The sequence below is a fragment of the Bos grunniens genome, chromosome 15 (genome assembly GCF_055505025.1).
Source record: "Bos grunniens cultivar Pamir isolate PY7600 chromosome 15, Bosgru_T2T1.0, whole genome shotgun sequence".
In the NCBI taxonomy this organism is placed as follows: domain Eukaryota; kingdom Metazoa; phylum Chordata; class Mammalia; order Artiodactyla; family Bovidae; genus Bos; species Bos grunniens.
Window position 1 is genome coordinate 46,262,429 of NC_141179.1, and position 26,267 is coordinate 46,288,695.

The 26,267-nt window shown below is 36.4% G+C and overlaps 1 protein-coding gene across 14 annotated transcripts; it reads left to right on the top strand.

Annotated features, from left to right (window-relative positions):
- The first annotated feature begins 1,222 nt into the window (after positions 1 to 1,222).
- Positions 1,223 to 24,658, top strand: ZNF214 (zinc finger protein 214). 14 transcript variants are annotated; one of them, XM_086340335.1, is made up of 7 exons: positions 1,281 to 1,494; positions 1,841 to 1,899; positions 2,499 to 2,587; positions 10,419 to 10,466; positions 16,619 to 16,775; positions 17,880 to 19,502; positions 23,776 to 24,658. In XM_086340335.1, exons 6-7 carry the CDS (start codon positions 18,008 to 18,010, stop codon positions 23,829 to 23,831), a joined length of 1,551 nt encoding a protein of 516 aa, XP_086196461.1. In that variant the 5' UTR covers positions 1,281 to 1,494; positions 1,841 to 1,899; positions 2,499 to 2,587; positions 10,419 to 10,466; positions 16,619 to 16,775; positions 17,880 to 18,007; the 3' UTR covers positions 23,832 to 24,658. The 14 variants fall into 14 exon arrangements, with proteins under 14 accessions (XP_086196452.1, XP_086196447.1, XP_086196460.1 ...); XM_086340326.1 differs by lacking the exon at positions 10,419 to 10,466 and having other exon boundaries at positions 1,223 to 1,494; positions 16,619 to 16,779; XM_086340334.1 differs by lacking the exon at positions 10,419 to 10,466 and having other exon boundaries at positions 1,244 to 1,494; positions 16,619 to 16,771.
- Positions 24,659 to 26,267: the final 1,609 nt, after the last annotated feature.

Below are 26,267 nucleotides of genomic sequence, written 5' to 3' on the forward strand. Positions count from 1 at the left end.
CATATAGGGTCATCATTACCATCTTTCTAAATTCCATATATATGCGTTAATATACTGTATTGGTGTTTTTCTTTTTGGCTTACTTCACTCTGTATAATAGGCTCCAGTTTCATCCACCTCATTAGAACTGATTCAAATGCATTCTTTTTAATAGCTGAGTAATATTCCATCGTGTATATGTACCACAGCTTTCTTATCCATTTGTCTGCCGATGGACATCTAGGTTGCTTCCACGTCCTAGCTATTGTAAACAGTGCTGCAATGAACTTTGGGGTACACATGTCTCTTTCAATTCTGGTTTCCTCGGTGTGTATGCCCAGCTGTGGGATTGCTGGGTCGTATGGCAGTTCTATGTTCAGTTTTTTAAGGAATCTCCACACTGATGGAGAAGACTCTTGAGAGTCCCTTGGATGCAAGGAGATCAAACCAGTCAATCCTAAAGGAAATTAGTCCTGAATATTCATTCGAAGGACTGATGCTGAAGCTGGAATTCCAGTACTTTGGCCACCTGATGCAAAAAATCTGACTGACTGGAAAAGACCCTGATGCTGAGAAAGATTGAAGGCAGGAGGGAAAAGGGAGGACAGGGGATGAGATGGTTGGATGGATGGCATCACAGACTCGATAGACATGTGTTTAAGCAGGTTCCAGGGGTTGGTGATGGACAGGGGAGCCTGGCGTGCTGCAGTCCACGGGGTCGCAAAGAATCGGACACGACTGAGGCAGTAAAATGACTGAATCCAGGTGAGAGAACACGATGATACCAGAGAAGCCTAAGACTTAGCAGGAAGAGAAGAGGGAGAAAAGCCCAACCCGACCAACGAGTTAGCAGGAGAGAAGCGGGTTCCGGCAACCATAAACAGAAAATTGAAAAGCCCTCTTCGCGGCTCTGTAACTAGAATTTGGGGAGGATGCTACAACCAAGGCTAGTGGGGTGCCCATTTCGCTGAATGCGCGGACAGCAGGCGCTACCACCCCTCGCCCCCCAGGGTGACTATTTCCCAGAATCCTCAGCCCTGCCCCGCTTCCCAGGGGTCCTAAAAAAAAAAACCTAGAATTGTCCATTAACGTTAGTAATATCTTAGATGGCTCAAGCCCATCCTCGGTTCAAAGTGCATTCAGTAGTGCACTGTCCTCCCGCCCTAGAACACTGGTGGTTTAAGACTATGCCGCCGCTCCGATCTTTCTGGCCAATCAGGAGACACGTCCTCCGGCGCGCTCCTTTCCTGCCCCGCCCCCTCCCGTCTCCATGGGAACGTTCTGAGTGTCCAGTCCCAGGCCTGAGGCTTCGGTTTTGATCGAACAGGGTGGCAGACGTTGTTTGGACGGAGTATTTGAGTTGGTTCCTGTTCCTCTCCAGAGGCTCCGTAGGTGACGCGGACTCTCAGGAGCACCGAACCAGAAGCAGACAAGGACGAGAAGAGCTGTGGCGGAAGAGAGAGGGCCAGGTGTCGAGAAGTCGTTCAGGCTTAGAAATCTCGGACTCCAGTGAAGGTGGGTCCTTCACAACCGCCCTCCCCACGTTAAAACTGAAGGGGAAGGAGAGAGGAGGCAGAGGCAACTTGGATCCTCGGGCCGGGGTGTTCGGGGCTGCGAGTGCTGAGACGGAGGTCTGGATGCGGAACGGAGGCCGCCCGTGTCTCCGCGGCAGGAGCAGAGGCCCTGTGGATCCTGCTCTGCAAGAACAGTTTGTATGTCTGAACCCGGAGCTTCAGATTTACAAACTCTGGCGGCCTTTGGTGCCTAGAGGGGAGTGCAAACCTGTCCTGCTCCTGGAACACCATGAATCAGTTTTCTCTCTAGAGAAGGAGGGCTCTTAACTGTTTATCATTTTCTCCAGGGACCTGTGATCAGCAAGGGAGGACCAGAGTGTCAAAGACTAATGCCCCCATTTTACAGGTGAGGAAAGTGAGGTCCTAGAAGGTTTAGAAGTTTGGTCTTTTTCAGAGTTCTACAAGTGGTTGGTGGGATTATCATCACATCGTGGAAGCCCTAGATCTGGGATCTTCTGCTGAGACTCTCTACTCTGATCTAATAGTAAATCCAATATTTATGGTGTAAGAAGTGGGGCGGGAGAGGGTGATGGAATTAACCTTTCTACTTAACTGACTGAACAAAATTTTAAAAATACTTTTAGAAAGAAGCTTTTTAAGTGTGCTGTTATTCCAATTGTTTTTATTTTTCTTGTTAATCATAAACTCGGCAAATTTTGATGCTCAGGTTAAATTACATGGAAAGCATCTGTATTCCTGGAGAGACTAAACTTTGAGATCAAATTCTATGTTTTCATGCCCAGGCTAGAACTGTACTCTTCTAGATATTCATAAATGAGGTCCTGAGTGTAAGTTAATATAAGTCTCCTTTCTGTTCTTGGGCTCTTTCTGACATCTTTCTGGGAGTTTTGGGGGTCACACTCAAATCTTAGTGCGTGGGGATTGTAGTGAGTTTGGGAATTTCAAGTCATGCCAGTCTTTCATTCCTCCTCTCTCCTCTCTCAGCTCAGCCTTCTCAACACTCCACCCTTCCCTAGAAAAGGAGCACAAAGGAGGAAAGAATGGTCACTCTTTCCCTCACAGTCTGATCCTGGGTGAGTAGGACTGTCTTCTCTTATTTATAAAATGCCCCTGACTTTTCCGTGGATAGCAGGAGTAGAAGTGGCAGCAGGGACGGACGGAGCAGACTGAGTAGAACATGTTCCTCGTTCGCCTGGGAAGCTTTCAAGCCTCCTACACGGCAAGCCCCTGCCTCCCGCCCAGGGTCTTTTCTTAACATTTACTCATTGAGCCAGCCAACCATTCAGGTCTACTATATAATTCATACTGCCTTTGATACTCTGAGATAAATAAATGTCAGAATGTATTTCCTTGCTACTGCTAAGTCGCTTCAGTCCTGTCCGACTCTGTGCGACCCCATAGACGGCAGCCCACCAGGCTCCCCCGTCCCTGGGATTCTCCAGGCAAGAACACTGGAGTGGGTTGCCATTTCCTTCTCCAATGCATGAAAGTGAAAAGTGAAAGTGAAGTCGCTCAGTGTGTCCAACTCTTAGCGACCCCATGGACTGCAGCCCACCAGGCTCCTCGTCCATGGGATTTTCCAGGCAAAAGTACTGGAGTGGGGTGCCATCGCCTTCTCGGGTATTTCCTTAACTTTGGGCAAATAAACCACATGAGGTTAACAAGAATTTCTAAAGTTACCATATGTTAAACCGTGCTGGAATGAGTGGCAATTTTAAGTAAAAGACAGGAGCAGGTACTCAAATTTGAATTATTATTATGAATTGGAAGATATCATTCCAGCAGGAAGACCATCATTTAGTCTCTGGCAGAATATGAGGGGCTTCCCTGGTGGCTCAGCGGTAAAGAATTCACCTGAAATACAGGAGCTGCAGGAACTGCAGTTTTGATCCCTGCGTCAGGATGATCCCCTGGAGGGGTAAATGGCAAACTATTCCAGTATTCTTGCCAGGAGAATCCCATGGACAGAGGAGTTTGGCAGGATCAGTCCATAGCGTCACGAATAGACACGACTGAAGTGACTTAGCACACATGCACATGGAAAGATAAGTATATATAAAAAAGTTCGAATCATGATAGATAGGCTCCATGAGGGCAGAGAATGTTCCCAGTATCTAGAACAATGCCTGGCATATAGTAAGCACTCAATGAATAGCTGTTGAATATGTGAATGGCTGTTATATGTTTCATTTTTTCATTTAACATATGAAGTGGACATTTTTCCAAGTATGTTTTGGTAGCATGAGTTTTAATGGCTATATAATCTTTCATTCCAAGTGTATACCATGCTTTATTTAAATTTTCTTTTATTGGGAAAAACTTAAGTATTTCCCAATATTTTGCTATTATAAGCAACTTCCAATAAATATTCTTATAATTTATCAAGTGTATTTCTATTTCTTCAGGATATGTTCTAGGAAATAAGATAATAGAGTCAAAGAATACAAACATGTTTTAGGCTTTTAAAAAACCTAAGTTCTTTTTTAGAAATATTGCATAAACTAACTGGTACAACCATATAATGAAAGATCTTGTGTTGTTGAACCTTTACCAGCATTGAATATTATTTTTAAAATTTAGCCTTGAATTGCATCTTTTCAGTCTTTATTAAGATTGATCATTTTAAACATATACTTCTTGATCATTTGGATTCCTTCTTTGATAAAACGACTGGACATACATTACCTTTTTTCCTACTGATTTTTTTTTCCATATAATAAAAGGTGTACTTTGTATGTAAAATGCAGCAACCATTTGTTGTATGCTATAAGCATTACTCTAAGTTATCTGTCTTTTACTTTTAAGGACTTTGTTTATATAACTTAAATTTGCATAAAGTGAATCTTATTTCTTTTTATTTATATATATAGTTTTATACTTTGAAAGTTCTTCATTCCAAGTCTAATAGTACATAATTACTTTTCCTCAATTATTTCTTATGGTTTCAAGTATTTTTACAGTTTAACTCTTAAACCTATCAGGTATTTATTTTGGTGTGAGAAAAAAATACAAAGAATATATGGAAACATATATGTGCAATTTAAAATACAATGATAGCATGGGTACCCACCATATAGATCAGCAAATACTTTTAAAAGCCCCCTGATAAGCCCGCAACTTCACTCTTCCTTCTCCTAGAGGCAACTGATATCTTAAATGTTGTGTTTGGCATTCCCCAGCTTTTGTGTGTGTGTGTGTAGTTTTAACTACCTATGTCTGTATCGCTAAACAAAACTGTTTAGTTTTGCCTATTTTTAACATTAGATAAATGGAATCACTGTATATATTTTGTGAATGGCTACTTTAGCATAACGTTAGATTTTTACAGTGCAACCATGTTGATTCATGTAACTGTAGTTTATTTTCACTGCTGTGTACTATTTCACAGTATAAAAAACAGCTTATTTATCCAACATAAATTGTGCCTTCTGGATTATTTCCAGTGTTTTTGCTACTACAGCAGTCATACTCTAAATGCTCTTACACATATCCTCTGGTATTCATATGTAAGTTTCTTTAGGATACAAACCTTGTAGTGGAATTCCTGGGATGTTGAACTCGCTTACAATTGCTCATAATTTTCAGTTGATTTTCTTGGACTTCCCAGAAAAAAACAATCACACCCTCTACAGATAATTTTGTCTGCTTGCACTAGCAAATGCTTTCATATTAATGGCTGTAAAATAGTGAATTTGTAGTATCCTTGTTTCCAATTTTAATGGGAATGCCTTTATTGTTTTACCTTTGGATTTGAACTGTTTTTGCACGTCTTTGTTTTGGTAACTTGCTTTGTTTGTAGCTTTAAATGAAGGACCAATGTTGAACTTTAAGAGATACCCTTTGGGCATTGATTAAAATAATTATATGGCTTTTCTTATTTGACATTATGATTATGGCTTATAACTAATAGATTTTCTCTTACGAACCTTCCTTTGCTTTTTTTGAATGAGCCACCATTTCATCATGCTATAATATACTTTGGTACTGTACCAGATTACATTTTCCAAAGATGGCCATACCTATAATTTATCCTATCCTTCATGCTCTTTCTACAATATGACTTTCACGCTTCTGACCAAAAGATGGGATCTATGACCCCTCCTCTCAAATCTGGCTGGGGTGAGTGTGTGCCTCAGCCAATGGAGAACAACATTGGAGAACAATTGGAGAACACTGCAGAACAATGGAGAAAACCACAACAGCAGAAGTGATGCTATGTGACTTCCCATGCTAAGTCATTAAAAGGATGCAACTTTTGCTTGCCCGTCTCACTCAAGAAACTTGCCACCATGTTGAGAGGTAGCTCAGGCCACAAGAAAGGACCAAGTAGAAAGAAACTGAGACAGCCACTCTGAGAATGAATCCTTCAAGCCTATAGATGACTGCAGAGCTAGCTGACAACTCCACAGAATCTCCTGAGAGGTCCAAATCAGAACTACCCAGCCAAGCCTCCCTTGAATGTCTGACCTAGAGAAACCATGAAAGATAATAATCACTGTTTTAAGCCACTCAATTTTGAAGTAACTAGTTATGTGGCAGTAGATTATAAATACAGGTGTTGCTGAATTTTATTGACCTTATATTTTACTTTATTTACTTCTGAAGCTTGTCCGTATTCATTAGTAATATAAATCTATAGTCTTGTGACTTTTGCCATCTCTTTTCTTGAGTTTATTAAAATTTTGCTAATTTTTTGTATGCCTTGGAATAATTTAATAGAATCATATAATCTGCTCTTTGAAAATTTGAAAGAATTTATTTAAGGAAACTTTTGGGTTGTTATTGTGAAAGTCACATGTCTTCAATAACTTAACCAATTTATTTCAAAATATCTGATCTGTTCATGGCTTTTCCCTTTTCTTGGGGCCATATCAAAAGGTTTCCAGGAGAAGATAAATTCCCATCCAGATTTTCAGATTTATTTTCTATAGAATTATGGAAAGTGCCCACCTAATATTCAGTTAAACTTTTATCTATTGTTTTTTCACTAATCTCATTTCTAACTTTTTTGTTTATGCCCACCCCTTTTGCTTTTTTTTTTGTTGCTAGTCAGAGATTGATATATTTTCTTGTTAATATTTTTCTCACAAAGAACTGGCCCTTGGATTCATTTAACAGTGGTAAATGTTTCTCAATTCCAACACTTTATTTTACTGACTTTGTAACGTTAAAATTTAAATGTTTAACCCATCTAGTGTTCTCATTGTATATGCTATCAAGTTGGAATCCAACTTTATTCTCATATAATCAGTTTTACCACTATCTAATATAAGTAATCTATTCTTCCTTATTTGCTTTTTAATACCATCTTTATTGTTAATAAGTTTTCATATATAAACAAGTACATTCCTTACTCTCTGAATCCTCAATTCCATTCTACTGGCCTATTCTGATTTTACTGCTGCTGTTTGTTGATATGTGGATATCATATCAAGGAGGACAAGTGTTCCTTGGTTTACTTAAGTCTTTATAGACTTATTTTCCCTCCCTATAAATTTTAGGGGGAAAAGTATATTCCTCAAAAAATCCAGCTAGAAATTTGACTGGAGGTATATGAATTTGAGTCATCACATCCAAGAATATGCAGGCATGCTTCTTCTTTTATTCAGATAATCTTTTTACTACTTCATTGGAATCTGAAAGTTGTCGTCAAAGATAAAACTTTTATAAGATAGCTTTTTTTTTGGCTGTTGTGAATGATATCTTATTTCCTGGTAATTGATTGCTGCTATCATGATGCTTTTGCTTTATCTTGTCTGGTAATTTTGCTGAGCTTGCTCATTAATTTATGGTTTATCCATATACTTTTGTTTTCCTAGGTAAATGACCATAATATATGCAGATAATGACATTTTATGTTTTTTCTTCTAATCCTTATGCTTATCTCTTTTCCTTTTCTTCTAGTATTTGTCAGAACCCTTACTATTTTGAAAGCAGTGGTGATGGTGTATATCCTTATCTTGTACCATCATAAAAGGAATACATATACAATTTCTCCATTAAGCTTATTGTTTGATGTGGATTCTTAGTATATAATCTTTACGGATTTAGGTAGTTTCTTTTTATTTCTAGTTAGCTAAAAGTTTTTTTAGGACATATAGGTGGTAAAAATTATTATCTTTAGTACACAATTTTTCTGCATCAGTTGAGATAATCATGGTTTTCTTATGTAGTCTATTACTAGAGTGAATTATGTTGATTAATTTTTCATGTTGAACTGTTCTCCATTCCTGTTATAAATTATGCTTTATCATGATGCACAGTTTTCATATATTTCTGAATTAAGTTAGCTAATATCTATTTAGGACTTTCTACATATTTATCAAACTTAAAAATGGGCCTATAGTTTTATTCTTTTGTATTGTTCTTATCAGGTCTTGTAATCAAGATTACACTGACCATATAATGAGTCAATAATTTTCACTTTCTATTTTCTAAAATAATTTGATTGTAATAGTAATTAAACATTTAATCAAATGTTTATTTAAACATTTGCTAGAACTCAACTATAAAACTCTTTGGGCCTGTGATTTTTGGGAAGAGAGAAAGAACCCTGGCTGCCATTTCAGTTTCCTTAATACTTACTGGTCTATAATTATATATTACTCTTAAAATCTATTTTGGCATTTTATATTGGCATTGTGTACTTTACTAGGAATTTGTCCTTTTATATAGATGTTCAAGTGTATTTGCAGACAGTTCATAATGCCCTTGTCTTATTTAAAAGCTTATACCTGTGGTTATTTCCTCATTTTGTCTTTTATTTTGTTTGTAATCATCTTTTTAAGAAAATCAAACTTGCAGAGATCTGACTTCTTAAATTTTTAAAAATTTATTTTTTTAATTGAAGGATAATTGCTTTACAGAATTTTGTTGTTTTCTGTCAAACCTCAGCATGAATCAGCCACAGCCACAAGGGAGCCACAGGCTCCCTTTCGAGCCTCCCCCCATCTCCCTCCCCATCCCACCCCTCTAGGTTGACACAGAGCCCCTGTTTGAGTTTCCTAAGCCACACAGCAAATTCCCTTTGGTTATCTATTTTACATATGGTAATGTAAGTTTCAGTGTTACTGTCTCCATACATCTCACCCTCTGCTGCCCTCTCCCCATGTCCATAACAAAGCAAAGCAGCAGTGGAGAAACAGACATAAAGAATTGACTGCTTAAATTTTTAAGAGTATCTTTTGACTTTATGCATTTTCTCATCATCTGTTTATTGCACCTTTGACTCTCAGCTTTATTCTCCATTTCTAAAGTTTGCTTATTTTTTTAAAGTGGGAGGGTTTCTGTTTTCTAAGTTTTTGAGTTGAATGCTTAGGTTGATTATATGTAGCCATTCTTATTTCCTTTAAGTACTTTTTTATTTGAATCTTGAAAAGTTGATATGTAATTATTATTATTCAATTCAAATTTTTCTTATCATTATGTTTTCCTTTTAAGGGCTATTTAATATGTTACTTGGTTTTTTATTGTTAATAGTTCCTAATTTTATTACATTCTATGTAAAGAATGTATTTTGCATTATATTAATCCTTTGGAGTTTATTTAGATTTCTTTAATGGACCACTACATGGCCAATCTTGTAACAGTATTGTAGGTGCATGAAAATGTGTTTTTAGTGTTTCAGAAGTAGAGTTCAACACAGATAAAATAACTAGCGTAGTGTACTGTCTAGTCTTTATATTGAGTTCTTTGGTTTTGCTTGATCTATCATTTTCTGAGGAGTGTATTAATATCCATAATTACCATCAATGATGTATATATCTCCTTGAACTTACGATAATTGTTACTTCATACATTTTGAAATTTTATTTGTGGATGCAATTTAACTATTTTGGATATTTTCTTACTATTTATTTGAAAGTGAAAGTGAAAGTGAAAATCGCTCAGTCGTGTCTGACTCTTTGTGACCCCATGAACTATACAGTCCCTGGAATTCTCAAGGCCAGAATACTGGAGTGGGTAGCTGTTCCCTTCTCCAGGGTTACTAATATATAAAAACCTATATTTCTGTTCCTTATGGTATTTTTGCCATACATTTTTTTATTGTGATATAGTTTACATATAACTTTATATTAGTTTCAGGTATACAACATAATGATTCTACATTTGTATATGTTGTAAAATGATCACAATGTCTAGTTAACATCTATTGCCATACACAGTTACAAATTTTTTGCTATAAATTTTATCTCAGCTGAAATTAGTTATTACAACTTTCTTTTGGTTCATATTTGTGTGGAATATGTTTTTCCATCCTTTTATTCCCATGTTTTTCTTTTTAGTGTATCTCTTCTAAACCACATATTGAATTTTATTTTTTTTAACCTACAAATCTGTGTCTTTTAATCTGTGAGATTGAGCTATACTATTATTTTTACTATCGTATGCCTTTCCTCTTTTCTGTTTTCCTTTGAAACAGGTTGTCTTCTGTTCTTGCTTTATTTTTTATAGATTCTACTATGGTTCTTCTGGTAATTGCTCTTAAAACCCATGTTGACTTTTATTTACTCCTATTGACTTCTTAAACTTATATCTAAGTCATTTTTCTAAACAGACAAGTACTTTGGCACACTCTCATGTCCCTTTTGGAGAAGGAAACGGCAGCCCACTCCAGTGTTTTTGCCTGGAGAATCCCATGGACAGAGGAGCCTGGCGGGCTGCAGTCCATGGGTCGCAAAGAGTTGGACACAACTGAGTGATTAAACCCCCACCACCACGTCCCTTTTCTCTTATCTCCCACTCATCAGTGCTCGTATTGTCAAGAACTGTAGGGTAGGTGTAGATGTCCTCTCTTTTTCCTTTTTTGTTCTTAGATTTTGTTTTATGGTTTTTACTTGTTTTATGATAACAATAAACTTTACCAAGGCATTTGATCATCTTTCCTTATTATATCTCATGCAGCCTTTCCTGGATTTGTTTCTTTTCTTAAATGACTTACTAGAAAAATAGGTAAGTGTATATGTTTAAAGCATATTTAGGTTGACTCTTAAAGAATATAAATTACTAATATATGTATGGAATCAAAATCATAGAGGACAAAATGGGAGGAAATGAAAAAATAAAAACTAAAGACAGGAATGGATGGAAGAATTTTTTTAAATAATAAGATTTTAGAAATAAGTCCAAATATATTAGTAATCACAATAAATGAACATGGATAAAACTTACCTATAAAAAAACTGAGTCATAGAGAGTTGATGAAAAACATGATCTTGCTCTGTGCTATTTACTGGAGACCTAGCTAAAGTAATGCCATGAAAAAGGTTAGATGTATTAATCATGAACAAAACATGTAGCTAAGAATGTGTTTCAAATTATATATAGCAAAACCTGACAAAATTATAAGGAATCAAAATTTCAAATACTTAGAGAATAATTTTAACATCTTGAAAAGGACCTTTAAAGAAAAATTTAATTATTGGAGAGATAACTATGATTATGGATGGGAAGACAAGAGGGCTGTCAAGTTTACATATTGTTGGGGAGGTTCATTTATATAGAAAAGAAAAAACTGAAATTTTCAAACACTTTGGAGAAATGGTGAATCTTGGTTGGTACCGGAAAAGCAACAAAACTCAATCTAGGACACTTGTGCAAGAAAGTAAGGATGTTTTCAAACACTAGAAATGGTCCTGTCACAAGAACTTGAGGCCAACCTGAAAGAATTCCCACTAGCCTAAGATAAGAGAGGTTTGAATATCTAAAAGTAAAATGACTGCAATTTGACCGAAACACATCAAATATGTAAAAATTAATGAATTCATAAAAATGCTTAAAAGCAAAACAATTCAAATCATACTAGTCATGTTTGGTGGTTACTTTGCCCCAATCTACCATCTAACTACTCTGCAAATTAATTTTCTTAAGGGGATAGTTTGGGAAATAAATATTTATCCTGACTTTTTTGATTGGACTACATTTCAGGGTAACCAGAAAATTTGTGATGGGGACTTCTTTAGAAGAATTATAGCTTATATGTGTACAAGTGATAGAATTAGGAAATCAATTTACAATGTTTAATGACATATCTAAGAAATGATCATCATTTACTTGCAAAACTTTAAGTGAAAGATTGATGGGAAACATTAGAATGAAGGTCGGAACTTGAAAGCACCTGAACCCACTGCTTAGTAAATTTAGCAGCCCTCAAGTATTGTAACAGGAAGTGTATAACAGAAATACACTACAGAATACACTTTCCAGAATATACTTCTGGAAAGTGTATTCTTTCTAGAAAGAAAAAAAAAAGAACTTTAGTCTTCACAGGCTTCTGGAAGAAAAGGACCAAGTACCAGGAATGGAATAAAGAACAAGTTCAAACACCACAAGGAAACAATTAGCCAAATTAGCCAAACATGTGGATGTTCTGTAGAAGTGCTATTTATAAACTGTGGTCCCTGGAACAGCAGCATTGTCATCACATGGGAATTTATTACAAATGAATCTTGACTCCTATCTAGGACCTAATAAATCAGAATCTCTGAGGATGATACCCAGGAAACTGTGTTTTAGCAAGTTCTCCAGGTGATTCCGATGCTTAATAAAGTTTGAAAACCATTGTTTTACAGGATAAATGTCTGGGTTTCTTTAACAAATCAATGGTGTGATAAATTTTTTTTAAAAGGTAGGAGGTGACTTACAGAACAAGAAAGATTTAAGAAACACAGTAACCAAATACAGATTGACCATTTTTGGATCCTGACTTAGACAATTCAACTAACAAATACTTTTACATTAGAAAAATTAAATATGAAGTGAGTGTTAGATGATATTATGTAATAGAATAGTAATCTTGTTAGGCAATTACATTTTTTAAAGTCCCTATCAGTTAATGAAAGATACATATTGGACTATTCCTGAAATAATTACATGTGAAATGACCTTATATTTGGGATTTTCTTTAAAATACTCCAGCCAATAATAATAACAACAATAATAGTAATAGGGGAAGCAGAGGATTAAAACAAGATTCATAAAATGTTGGTAATTATTGAGTGGTTATATGGGACGTCATTTTATTGTCCTCTTTATTACTCATGACTGTTTGAAATTTTCTATACTCAGTTGTTACCAATATAAAGTTGGAGAAATTCTGACAAAATTTTAATTCTGGTTGATGGTACTCGAAGGGCAGTCATTTCATTTCTCATTAAATGACTTTAATGTAATCTTTTCCCTTTGATTTTACTTCATGTAATATTAATATTGCAAAGCCTACTTTATTTTGGTCTACAATTTTCTGTTAGATTATCCTGTCTTTTCATGTTTAATCTTTTAGGATTCAGTAATTTGGAGTGTGTCTCTTCTACGCCGTATGCCTCTATATTTTAAAACTATTTTAGTATCCTTTTGTCTATTAAGAATTTTACTTGCCATCTTAATTTATCCTTTATATAATTCATTTTTTTCCTCTATAGACTTCTACCTACTAATTTTGAATGTAGGTATTCAGCTTTTAACTTTTCTAGTGGAGGAAAGTGTTTCAACATATTTTTTAAAGTATTTTCAAGAGGAGTCTTATACTGTTTTTGGTAAACTGAAATACACATGCCTTGTGGTTCAAGTGAGTGTTCCATGATGTATTTAAGAGAGTTGTTTACTACCATATTATGATAGCCAGAAAAGTGGAAATTATCTCAATGTCCATTAGTATGGGAACAGTTAAATTTTAGGTTCAGGATGGGGAACACGTGTATACCCGTGGTGGATTCATGTTGATGTATGGCAAAACCAATACAATATTGTAAAGTAATTAACCTCCAATTAAAATAAATAAACTTATATTTTAAAAAAAAGAACATTATAACATGAAATGCTATGCAACTTTTACAACAATGCATTAACCATGTATTTGTGCATAACAAATTATATGTAGAAGCTTTTTAAAATGACAAACATTTATTATCTTACTCAGTTTCTGAGTCAGGAATCTGGGAGCATAGCAATGTGGTTCTGGCTCAGGGTTTCTCATGAGCTTGCAGTCAAGCCGGCAGCAGGACTACAGTTCATTGGAAGCCTTCACTGGGGCTGGAGGATCCAATTCTAAGATGGTTCTCACATAGCTATTGGCAGATACCTCATTTCTCACTGAGGACAGAAGGCCTCAATTCCTCACCACATGGGCCTCTCCACAGGACTGCCTAAGTATTCTCACGGTATTTTAGGTAGCTTCTCCCGGAGTAATTGATCCAAGAAAAAAACAAGGAGGAAGAAAAGTGAAAGTCACTCAGTCATGTCCAACTCTGCGACCCCATGGACTATACAGTCCATGGAATTCTCTAGGCCAGAATCCTGGAGTGGATAGCCTTTCTCTTCTCCAGGGAATCTTCCCAATCCAGGAACTGAGCCGGGGTCTCCTGCACTGCAGGCGGATTCTTTACCACCTGAGCTATCAGGGATGCACAAGGAGGAAGATGTAGTGCCTTTTATGGGCTAGTCTTAAAAGTTGTACACCATGGCTTCCCCTTCTGCGTTTTTTTCTATTCATCAGAACTAAGTCCCTAAGACCAGGACACATTCAAGGAGGTGGGGATTTAGGCTCCACCTTTTCAAGGGAAGCATAGCAAATAATTTTTGGACAAAATCAAATAATTTTGGACATACTTAAAAATCACCACAAATAACACAGGCCTATATGTTCTGAAATGGGAAGTTGTACACTACACATTACCTGAAAAAGCCAACTGCAGAATTATGATTTCTTTGTTATGAAAAAAACATTAGTGGGGTATGTATGAAAATAAGGTCAGAAGGGACACAATGAAAATAATACTGGTTATTTCATAAGTTATTTATGGAGGGTAGACTTAATTTTTACTTACATTACTTTATGTTAAAAATAAATTCTTAAATCTTTCTTAAAATGACAATCAAAACCAGTAACAGCAGACTGGTTTTTATATGCTGTACTTTTTAAGAAGTGAAGGACCAATGAGTTCATTTATTTTTCATACTGACACCAGTTTGTCAGTTTCTGAGAATCCCAATTTGTATGTGTTAAGTAGACTTGCTGTCTTTAAAATTTTTAGCATTTATAAACATTTAAAAAATAAAAAGCACTGTATTTTTTCATTCTTGAATTCATATTTGTGATTAATGTTTCACTTTTGAGGCATGGGTTTTTATTTAGTTTATTTGGAAAATGGTATCTGGGTGGTATATTTTGAATCCTTCAATATTTCAGTATATCTTCCTTTTGTCCTTCTATATTAACATCATATGGTTATTTGTGGAAATCTTGATTTACCACCCTTCACAAGTTGTTTTTAACTTCTCTCACTTTTGCTTAGGAGGTAAAGCAGCAGTAGGCCTGTGTTAAAAAACCACTACTTTGTAACTACAGGACCTTGTAATAGTTACTTAATCTTGCTGAATTTTAGATTCCTCTTTCCTTTAGTGTTGATAATAATACCTTACCGGATTGTTGTGATGATAAATGAGATAACGTAGCCTATTTCACATAACTGCCTCTAACTGCTAGATAATATTTAGCTGCTGCTATGATTATAATTTTATGATGATGACAGTTTAATTTTCTTCATTTTATTGTAATCTCCTTAAAAGTATCTATTTCTTTTATTCTTAATATTTATTGAACATTTTAAATTTAACTTTACAATTAAGAATATGTCATCAAAGAAATAAAATGAATTTGTTACATAACCAACTTATGATCTGTTCTACTAAAGTAATTATTTTTAGACAGAAAACATGCATTTATCCTTCAACTTTCTAAAACTGTATAATAATAATAAACCAAAAAATTTATGAACTTACAATGATGAAACTGAAGAGCCATCAGCAAATGAGAAATTTCAACAAAAACCTGGATGGCAACAGGAATAGTGATAAGAGCCATTTAGGGCTAAAGATGTTACATCCCAGAGTACAGCAGAGTAATACAGACAAGAAAGGAACTGATGAGCCCTGTGAACTTTGGAGAAGCTCAAATCCATACATCATTTGGGGCAGAAGGCCAGCCATTAAAGACCACCCTAAAATATTTCCAGAGAGGAAAGAAAAAGTTGCCTACAAAGGAATTACAGTTTATTATTATTTTTTTTTAAATCAGTCTTGGCAACAGTAAAAGCTTATAAAACAGTGAAACAGTTTTAAGGAAAAATATTTTCACTCTAGAATTCTATACTCAGCCACTTGTGAGGGACAGAAAGACTTCAGGTATACAGTGATTCAAATGATTCTTGAGTATCTTTCCTAGTAACTATGTTTGGAGATTCTCCTTTAAAGAAAACCTCACCTGTTTCTCACCTTTGCTTTTTTCTGTGGCTAAAAAGTGTAATGTTCACAGGCTTGATTGAACTCACGTTGTTATGTGCCTCCCAATTAATGGAGTAAGTCACAAAAGAGGAAGAGTCGTGTGATTTTGATAATGGAGCACTAAAGAGTAGCAGGCCCTGACTGGGGCAGGAAGATAGACTTTCCAAAATAAAAGGGGTGGGTAAGGGAATGAGACACCTGAAAAAACAGAGTATATAAAGCCTTTTAAATAAATCAAGAATCTGAGGACAGTAAACTTATCAAGTGAAAATTAAACAGGTAATCCCCCCAAAAGTGTATAATCATATTCAAAATTATACAAGTGCTGCTTACTGATTTAACCAGAAAATTAGCAATAATGCTATAGGAGGATGAAAAGTAGAGGTAGGAAGTAAATAGATAATGTCTAAAATGACCAATCATGAAGCGATATTGTTACAGTTGGCACACAGTTCTTTTTCAAAGTGTGTAGACCTGGATCCTAGCTGCAATACCTCCAGGTTCATGATCTTGGGAATTAATCTTTTTCAACCATTATTTACTAATGTGTAAATGGGGGTAATAATAGTATCTGCAAGAAAGGATCACTGTGAGGATTACTTGAGATATATGTGAAGCACTTACCTGGCCCAGTGGTTAGCAGACGAATGGTATATATATATAAATGTTTCTTATGATGGTGATGGTATTCAGTGATTGTATACATTATTTAACCACTTGACCTATGTCTCTTCTTGCTTTTCTTCATTATTAGAGTTACTTCTTTTTGGTTTACCACTATGTTACATGCTGAATGTTTTTTCCTTGTCCATCTTCTTATTTAGATTGCTTCTTCCTGGAAAGCTAATCTTCAACCAGATGGCAGTAACATTTGAAGATGTGACTGTTATTTTTACTTGGGAGGAGTGGAAATTCTTGGATTCTTCTCAGAAAAAGCTCTACAGAGAGGTCATGTGGGAGAATTACACAAATGTCATGTTAGTAGGTAAAGTTTTCCCAACTCTTAGGGAATAAGGTTAGTTTTTTTCTGGGACCTGTTTTGTTGAGTATTTTGGTTCTTTCTGATTGCTGTATTGAGGTAAAAGAGATTCTCAAAAATGAGTCTTAAATCACATGAAAAATAACAGATAAAGAAAACAAGGTATCTTCCAAAACATTTTAGCTATGTAATTAATAGGTGTCTATGATTATTTGTGAATATTTTCTGGATTACACATAAAGCACAGATTTCCACCTATAATTTTGTGCAATCCTAAATTTGTTCTCGCTTCATGTTCTATTTGTAGGAGTTAGCTTTTGCTATATAACAAACTACCCTAAATTTAGTAACTTAAAACTTTGTTATGTTTCATGATTCCAATTGGTTACATGGATCTTCTATCAGGAGTGACTTCATTGGGGCTAAATGGTCTAAAATAAAGCTGAATAGCCTGACTCACATGTCTGGCAGTTGGTCAGTATCAGTGTTATAATGGCCATGTGTTGACCATATGTCTCTCTTCAAGGAGGTCAGCCCAGGCTCATTTTGTGATCACAGGACTATTAAAACCAGCAAAAGAGACCAACCCCAACGTACAAGTACTTTACAGATTTCTGTTTGTCTCACTTTTGTCCCAGTGGCCAAAGCAAATTATAGAGTCAGTGTGTAAGAGGAACACCCAAAAATGTAAATGAGCAGAGAGTTTTTTTTTTAAACACAATCTACTACACTATTTTAGAGCAAAAAAGAGAAACAGGTATTTTATTTCTTATAATAATTTCCCAAATAGAGTAATCGAATTGAATCTCAGTCTTTAAGATGATTTCCATGCAGCCAATCACTTTCTTTTTTATTTCTAACAGTACTTGGTAAGTAGTAGATGCTCAAGATACGTTTATTGAATGAATGAGTGAAATTAATACATCTATGAATGAATAAACAAATGAATTTCACATCCAAATATGGAGCAGTCTAAGTCATAACCCTTCTTTCTCACTTGTGAGAAATTATATATTCCTATAATTCTGGGGCTTGTTGACTGAGATACTTGGAAATTTTTAAACATAGCTCTCATCTTACCACTGGATTATCTGCTTATATTTTAGGAAATTGGAAAGAGAGCTGCAAACTCCAGGAAGAAAGATTCAGATATTTAGACCATGAAAATCTTTCCTGCTGGCAAGGCTGGACGACTGCCCGCACTCCGATATATGAAAATAAAAACTATGTGGAAATGGTTCAAGGTATAGATTCCAAAGCCCTAAAGCAGCAACACCTTTCTCACTACCAAGAATGGTCGACACTCCCCACACAAGTAGCAGGGTATGGGAACTATGAACTGACTTTTGAAAGCAAAAGTCCCAGGAACTTAAAATATACCAAGTGTATACCTTGTCAGTCCTTAGAAAGGAAACACTCTGAAGATGATGGTAGAAAAACCTATGTGAGTGATTCATGTGGTTTTCAAGGACTCAGATACCCTGTTGGCATATCCAGGAAAAATCTCTCTCTGGAAAAAGAACAGAAGCTCATACGTCAGCATTCTATCCCAGGACAGGAAGCCTTTCCAGAGTACATTGGGGAGATATGCCAAAATGACCTACTGAAAGGCTCTATGGAAGAGAAATACTGTGGATGTAAAAAATGTAAAGAAATTTATTACTGGAACTCACAGTGTGTTCTCCACAAGAGAAATCAACTTGGAGAAAAGTTCTATCCATGCTCCATCAGCCCCACATGGTTCCCTCAGAGATCAGACCTATACAGACATCCAAGAATCCACACAGGTAAGCAGCTGTACAGATGTGACGAAGTTGCCAGTAACCTTAGTCAGAGCTTTGGTGTTCACTTTCATCAGAGAGCCCACCCAGGGGAGGCACCTTATATATGTAACCTGTGTAGTAATAGCTTCAGTCAGATCCCCAGGCTTCACCATGATCAAAGAATCCACCTGGAAGAGAAACTCTATAAGTTGCAGTGTGATAAGGACCTTGGTAGAAATTCATTGCTTCACATTCACCAGAGACTTCACATAGGAGAGAAGCCTTTTAAGTGTGATCAGTGTGGTAAGAGTTTTAGTCGGAGTTCAGTACTTCATGTTCATCAGAGAGTCCACACCGGAGAGAAACCATATAAGTGTGATGAGTGTGGTAAAGGCTTCAGTCAGAGCTCAAATCTTCGAATTCATCAGTTAGTCCACACAGGAGAAAAGTCCTATAAATGTGGTGACTGTGGTAAGGGCTTTACCCAGCGGTCAAATCTTCAAATCCATCAGAGAGTGCATACAGGAGAGAAGCCTTACAAATGTGACAACTGCGGGAAGGACTTTAGTCACAGCTCAGATCTTCGCATTCATCAGAGGGTCCATACGGGGGAGAAACCCTATATTTGTCATGAATGTGGGAAGGGCTTCAGCAAGAGTTCAAAACTTCACACTCATCAAAGAGTGCATACTGGAGAGAAACCCTATAAATGTGAACAGTGTGGTAAAGGGTTCAGTCAGCGTTCACATCTTCTCATTCATCAGAGAGTCCATACTGGAGAAAAACCCTATAGATGTGATGACTGTGGAAAGGGCTTTAGTCACAGCTCAAATCTTCATATTCACCAGAGGATCCACACAGGAGAGAAGCCTTATCAATGTGCTAAGTGTGGTAAGGGTTTCAGCCACAGCTCAGCTCTTCGAATTCATCAGAGAGTCCACACAGGAGAGAAAACTTATAAATGCCGTGAGTATTACAAGGGGTTCAATCAGAATTCACATCTTTACAATAACTGCAGAAGAGAAACCTTGTAATTCTGTTCATTTTGTTGTAACAGCTTTAATCAAAGCTTCTCTTTAAGCCTAGTAAATGCTGCTGGAAAAAAGTGCTATAAATAACCCAAATAATCCCAAGCATCATTTAAAATTTCCTCTAATTCCTACTAAGAATCATTTGCTTTAAGAAGAGATGCTTAGGACAGTATTTTAAAGTATTTTCTTTTTTTGCTGCTGCTGCTAAGCTGCTGCTGCTAAGTCACTTCAGTCGTGTCCGACTCTGTGTGACCCCATAGATGGCAGCCCATCAGGCTCCCCTGTCCCTGGGATTCCCCAGGCAAGAACACTGGAGTGGGTTGCCATTTCCTTCTCCAGTGCATGCATGCATGCTAAGTCGCTTCAGTCTTGTCCGACTGTGTGTGACCCCATGGACAGCAGCCCACCAGGCTCCTCTGTCCACGGGATTCTCTAGGCAAGAATACTGGAGTGGGTTGCCATTTCCTTCTCCCTTTCTTTTTCTACATTGAAGGCAGATTCTTTACCAGCTGAGCCACAAGGAAAGCCCTTGTAATACTAAGTTTTCTTTAAAAGGAACAAATAGCAAAAATGTAGAATGAAAATAATGAAAAAACATTTAATTGAAAATAAAAGGGGACTTGAATAGAGAAGTCATAATTTTCTTGGAATGTTAATGTACAGATTTATTTCAGATCTTATCAAAATCCTAATGAGATTTGAAATTGAAAAAGGTATTCTTTTTCCTGAAAAAAAGTTTAAGAAAAATAGGTATTGAGAAGAGCAAAGACAATTATAAGAAAGATTAATGAGATTGCCCTAACATATAGTAAATGATATGTGTGTGTGTTGGTCGCTCAGTCATGTCTGACTCTCTGCAACCCCATGGACTGTAGCCCGCCAGGCTCCTCTGTCCATGGGATTCTCCAGGCAAGAATACTGGAGTGGATTGCCATTTCCTTCTCCAGGGGATCTTCCCAACCCAGAGATCGAACCTGGGTCTCCCACATTGCAGGCAGATTCTTTACCATCTGAGCCACTAGAGACGAAAATGCATAATAAATGATATATTGAAGTTAAAATATTGAGAACTTGATGATACATTTGAAAAAAATGTTTAGAATGCTCAGTTATTATTAACTAAAAAACAAATCTGTGTGGATTACATATGTGTATATAACAATGCTTAGATGCTTTACATATGATAAAAGATTTATGAATAGGATTATTTGGTAAGTGGTGCTGAGAAAATTATTTAACTCTTTGGAGAAGAATAAAATTAGGCTTTCGTCTCATGGCCAACATCATATAGATGTTGATCTAATATGTATTGATTAAAGCACAAGTTTTCAAACTGTGTTCCATGAAACTGTATATGGTTTCATGAAGTCTGCTTCATCAAAAACGAATCACAAGTTAACCCCATCCGTTTCTTCTGATTTGTATTCAATATTAGACCAAGATTTCACTTTCTCTTTTTTTTAGAGGAGGTTCTACCACTTTTGAGACTTCCCTGGTGGCTCAGACGGTAAAGCGTCTGTCTACAATGCAGGAGACCCGGGTTTGATCCCTGGGTTGGGAAGATCCCCTGGAGAAGGAAATGGCAACCCACTCCAGTCTTCTTGCCTGGAAAATCCCATGGACGGAGAAGCCTACAGTTCATGGGGCTGCAAAGAGTCGGACACGACTGAGTGACTTCACTTTCACTTTCCTATCACTTTAAACATAAACTATTTATAATTCACTGAAGTGTGTTTTATATAGTTGAAAACACACACTTTTTTAAACTTTGATGAAATGGAACTCAGAAATCTGACCACATTAACAAATTTTAAACTGTAGGTTAAGAACATACAGGAGTTAAAACAACAGGGAAAATATTTGCTATGATTATGGTAGTTATAAGCTTAATTTATAAAATTAATATAAGAGATGGACAGCTAGCTTAAAAAATGGCACAGGACATTAACAGATTAAAGCAATGTGTATATGTGCAGTCAGTCATCTCCAGCGTTTTGCAACCCCATGGACTGTAGCCCACCAGGCTCTTCTGTCCATGGAATTTTCCAGGCAAGATTACTGGAGCAGGTTGCCATTTCCTTTTCCAGGAGATCTTCCCAACCCAGAGATCAAACCCATGTCTCTTTTTGTCTCCTGCATTGGCAGGTGGATTCTTTACCATTAGCGCCATCTGGGAAGCCCCTTAAAGCAATGAAATACCATTTTTTAAATTAAAAAAAATTATAAAAGCTATTTTCAGTGAGTACAGAATGATTGATACTTATATACTGCTTATGTTGAGAGTAAATTGATAGACTTTGGAAAAGCTATTTGGTGAATCATAAGCCTTAAAATCATTATTACTCATTCTCCTACAGTGATTTCATATCTAGGCATATATTCTATGGAAATAGTTACCTACTATTAGGGAAATCCTATTTGCAAAGAGCAAAGCTCTACTTATTTCATACAAAAAGTGTTATATAACATTATGTTTCTGAATCTCACCAAAACAACAAAACCCACAGGGACAGAAGCTTAAATGTGAGAACTTGCTCTAGAAAGCCATTAGACAATGAGGCTACTCTTTCAAGAACTTCTTTTTGTTTCTCTTTGGTTATCCACTCCTCTACAGACTGACTTCCTGTTTACTCACCCTGTGCATGCTTATAATCGCACCACACCCTTGAATATACATATATTTTTTCAATTTTTTTGCCCACCACTAACTTATAACTTCTTTCTGGTCTCCAGATTTCTGAGTGGCAGGGAGATGATTGGCTCAACTTATAATTACTACCTTCTGCAAGTCTTTTAGTCTGGGCCAAACCATAGGCTAGTAGGTAAGCCTTTGGTTTGGCTAGCTTTGTTCAGATGTTAACTCTGGTGTTTTCAAACATGCCCAGGGAAGAACTGATAAGGTATATAATTGTGATTAGCACTGATGTTCAATTAGGTTTCTCCAGAAAGTGGTGAGTCTGGGCCAAGCATTCTGAACTACATTAGAACACACACACAGATAAGTGTTCAAGATATTCACAAAAATATTTTTATGCTGTCCTCCCCCCCCAAAATAGATGAAAGGTCAAATTATGATGCATCTACATGATGTAATATTATGCAGTCATTAAAACTTATATTTTCCAAGAATGTTGTAAGGATAAGGATATACTTATGGTATTAAGAGAAAAAGTACAAGATACATATAGAACTCTATATAGGATAAGATTCTATTTATATATAAATATATATTTATATTTTCATGGAGAGAATATTGGAAATATATAAAAATGTTATTAGTTTGATAGGCTGAATTGTGGTTCTTAATGTTCTTCATGTTTTTCTGTATCTTTTATATTTTTATTGGTGTCTTAGATTCATATAAACTTTTTTACATAAAATTTAAAATGTAAATAATGGCTACATATCCCATTGTGTGACTGTGTCATAATACGTAATTATATTATCAGGGATTTACATTTTTAATTTTTATATCATGAATTGAACTACCATAAATGTGCTCATGTATCAAGTTTTCTATTTAGGTAATTTCTATAATGATTTTATATATTCAGTTATTGGGTTAAAAGATAGGAAGCAGAAATATAATTTGGTAAAGAAATGGAATAATGAAATTACATGATGTATACAGCCAGCTGCTATCAAAGAAGGAGCAAGCATGGAGGTCATGAGGCCATATAGTAGACATGACAACCAGGAGGTGTCAATGAGTTTTTATAATAGGAAGCAGTTTCCTTTTATAAAAGTTGAATTTATTTTTCACTTCATTAGTATGCCTACCAGAGTAAAACTGGAAAACACAGTCACTAAAAAATGAGTTTAGCTTTTCTTCATGCTGAAATGCAGTTTCAGAGTCATCTCAAAGATCTTGTCCCCAAGGTGGAGGCTTAAACTTAGCCAAATCTGGTCTCTGGAATCCTGTGCTGTCACATCATTTGTACAGTACCTTCTATATAGGTATCATGAGTTCCTGGAGGGTCTCCAACTTCTAGCACAGTGTTGACATACTATAAATGTTTTAGGGGTGGATACTGTTAAAGAGACATTATCTTAATTAACTTCACATCTTTGAATGATTTCAAGTCTATTGAGAGGAAAAGAATTTTGGGGGTTTAGGAGCCAAGAATCCATTAAAGTCTTTACAGGTGCCCCACAAAAAGTTAAAATGTTGGTTGCACAGTCACATCTGACTCTTTGTGACCCCACAGGCCACCAGGCTGCTCTGTCCGTGGAATTCTCCAGGCAAGAATACTGGAGTGGATAGCCATTCCTTTCTCCAGGGGATCTTTCCCACCCAGAGATCAAACCCAGGTTTCCTGCATTGCAGGTAGATTCTTTATTGTCTAAACCACCAAGGAAGCCTGTATTTCCAGTTCCTTTTGTATGAAAACTGAGTCATAGGAAGAAAAACCTGACTTAAAAACTCCCCTCTTCTTTAAATTACAGCATTTTTTATATTCATAATGCAATTGAGAAGAAATAAAACTTTAAAACAGCATCAAGCAAATCACTGTGCAGGTTGTCCTCATGTCCGCTTTCTCTCTCCACTTTTGTATTATCCACTAAATAGTGAACATGAAGGAATTATTTTAGGATCAAAGAATCACATAGTAGCTGATGCAGAATATTGATTTAGATTTTTTTAATTCCAAGGGATTACACATTTTCATTCAGAAATCAAAACCACTGAGATATTACCATTTTGTATCCATGAAAACACAAAGGAAAATCCTGTTATTCTGGGAAGTTTAATCTAATAGCCTCTTCCTTTTCTTCCCTCAACCCTTTTATCTCTTGTGCTTTTTAGTTACGATTTCCTCTATGACGTGCATACAGGCATACCTCCCTTAACTGTTCTTCACATACGTTGAGGTTTGGGTTTTTTTTAATTGTTTACAAATTGAAGGTTTGTGGCAACCCTGCATTGTAAGATGATGGTTAGCATTTTTCAGCAATAAACTATTTTTAAATTAAGGTTATATACATTTTTTTAAGAAATAATGCTGTTGTACGCTTAATAGACTATAGTACAGTGTAAACATGACTTCTGTATGAACTGAGAAACCAAAAAATAAAAAATGACTTGCTTTACCACAGTTTTTGCTTTATTGAGGTGATCTGAAACCGAACCCACAGTATCTCCAAGGTATGCCTGTATTTTAGTATTAGACCAGATAGCTGGTTTTATCTTCCAGTGGGCAAAAGGCCTCTTTGCTTTCCTGTTGTCTTCCACCTGGGCAGATCCTTATCAACGCCAACTTTCCGATTGTCAGACAACAGATGAGTATGCTCCCATGTGTTAGTTTCTGCTGGTTTTTCTTATTTTTAAAACAATTTCTTTGATCTAGTCAGTATCTGCTATCCTTGGTAAGCCTGGATTCACATGTGTAAACATTCAGTTCAGTTTAGTTGCTCAGTCGTATCCGACTCTGCGACCCCATGAATCGCAGCACGCCAGGCCTCCCTGTCCATCACCAACTCCCGGAGTCCACCCAAACTCATGTGCATCTAGTCGGTGATGCCATCCAGTCATCTCATCCTCTGTCATCCCCTTCTCCTCCTGCCCCCAATCCCTCTCAGCATCAGAGTCTTTTCCAATGAGTCAACTCTTCGCATGAGGTGGCCAAAGTATTGGAGTTTCAGCCTCAGCATCAGTCCTTCCAATGAACACCCAGGACTGGTCTCCTTTAGAATGGATTGGTTGGATCTCCTTGCAGTCCAAGGGACTCTCAAGAGTCTTCTCCAACACCACAGTTCAAAAGCATCAATTCTTCGGCACTCAGCTTTCTCTCACATCCATATATGACCACTGGAAAAACCATAGCCTTGACTAGACGGACCTTTGTTGGCAAAGTAGTATCTCTGCTTTTTAATATGCTATTTAGGTTGGTCATAACTTTCCTTCCAAGGAGTAAGCATCTTTTAATTTCATGGCTGTAGTCACCATATGCAGTGATTTTGGAGCCCCAAAAATAAAGTCTGAATGTGTAAACACAGACACACTTTATTGAGAGTACTGCCACAGGCATAGGATTTTTGAATGGATTTTTCCATAGTTGATATTCATCTCTGAATAGGTCTCCAAGAGTTGTTACCTTCCTTTTCTAGTTCAGTGATAGATAGGAAAAGTAAAGGTAAGCCTCTGTCCTTCTGAAAAAAAAAAAAAAAAAACCATTTCACAGCTGAAAATATACTAAAGTAAATAGTGGGGGCAGAGTGGGATCTATCCCTGTCAAAAGTGAATTGCTGTATCAGTGATGAATTCTAGGGCTAAAGGTTCTCCCAGAGAAGAATAAATTTCACTCTTAGAAAATCTGAACACATAAGTTGAGGAATCCTTCATCCCTGGAGCTAGAATTTATTGTTTATTGCATTTGATATTTTAGAGGGTTGACTGTTAAACAATTTCTGAGCCAGGCTGTTGCTTCTTTGGTCAATGATTAACATCTATAATGGCTGTGACTTTTTAGCATTTACAATGAGTCAAACACTGCTAAAAATCATATATCTGCATTTTATTTGTAATTCCTGTACTTACATAATACATAATAATATTATTCCATTTGAGCTATTTAACAATCAAAATGTGGGCCCACTATCCCTTTTCAAATAAAAATTAGAATCCCAAGTTAAATAACTGGTTATGGGACAAAAAGTTCTAATACTTTGGCCACTTGATGTGAAGAGCCAACTCATTGGA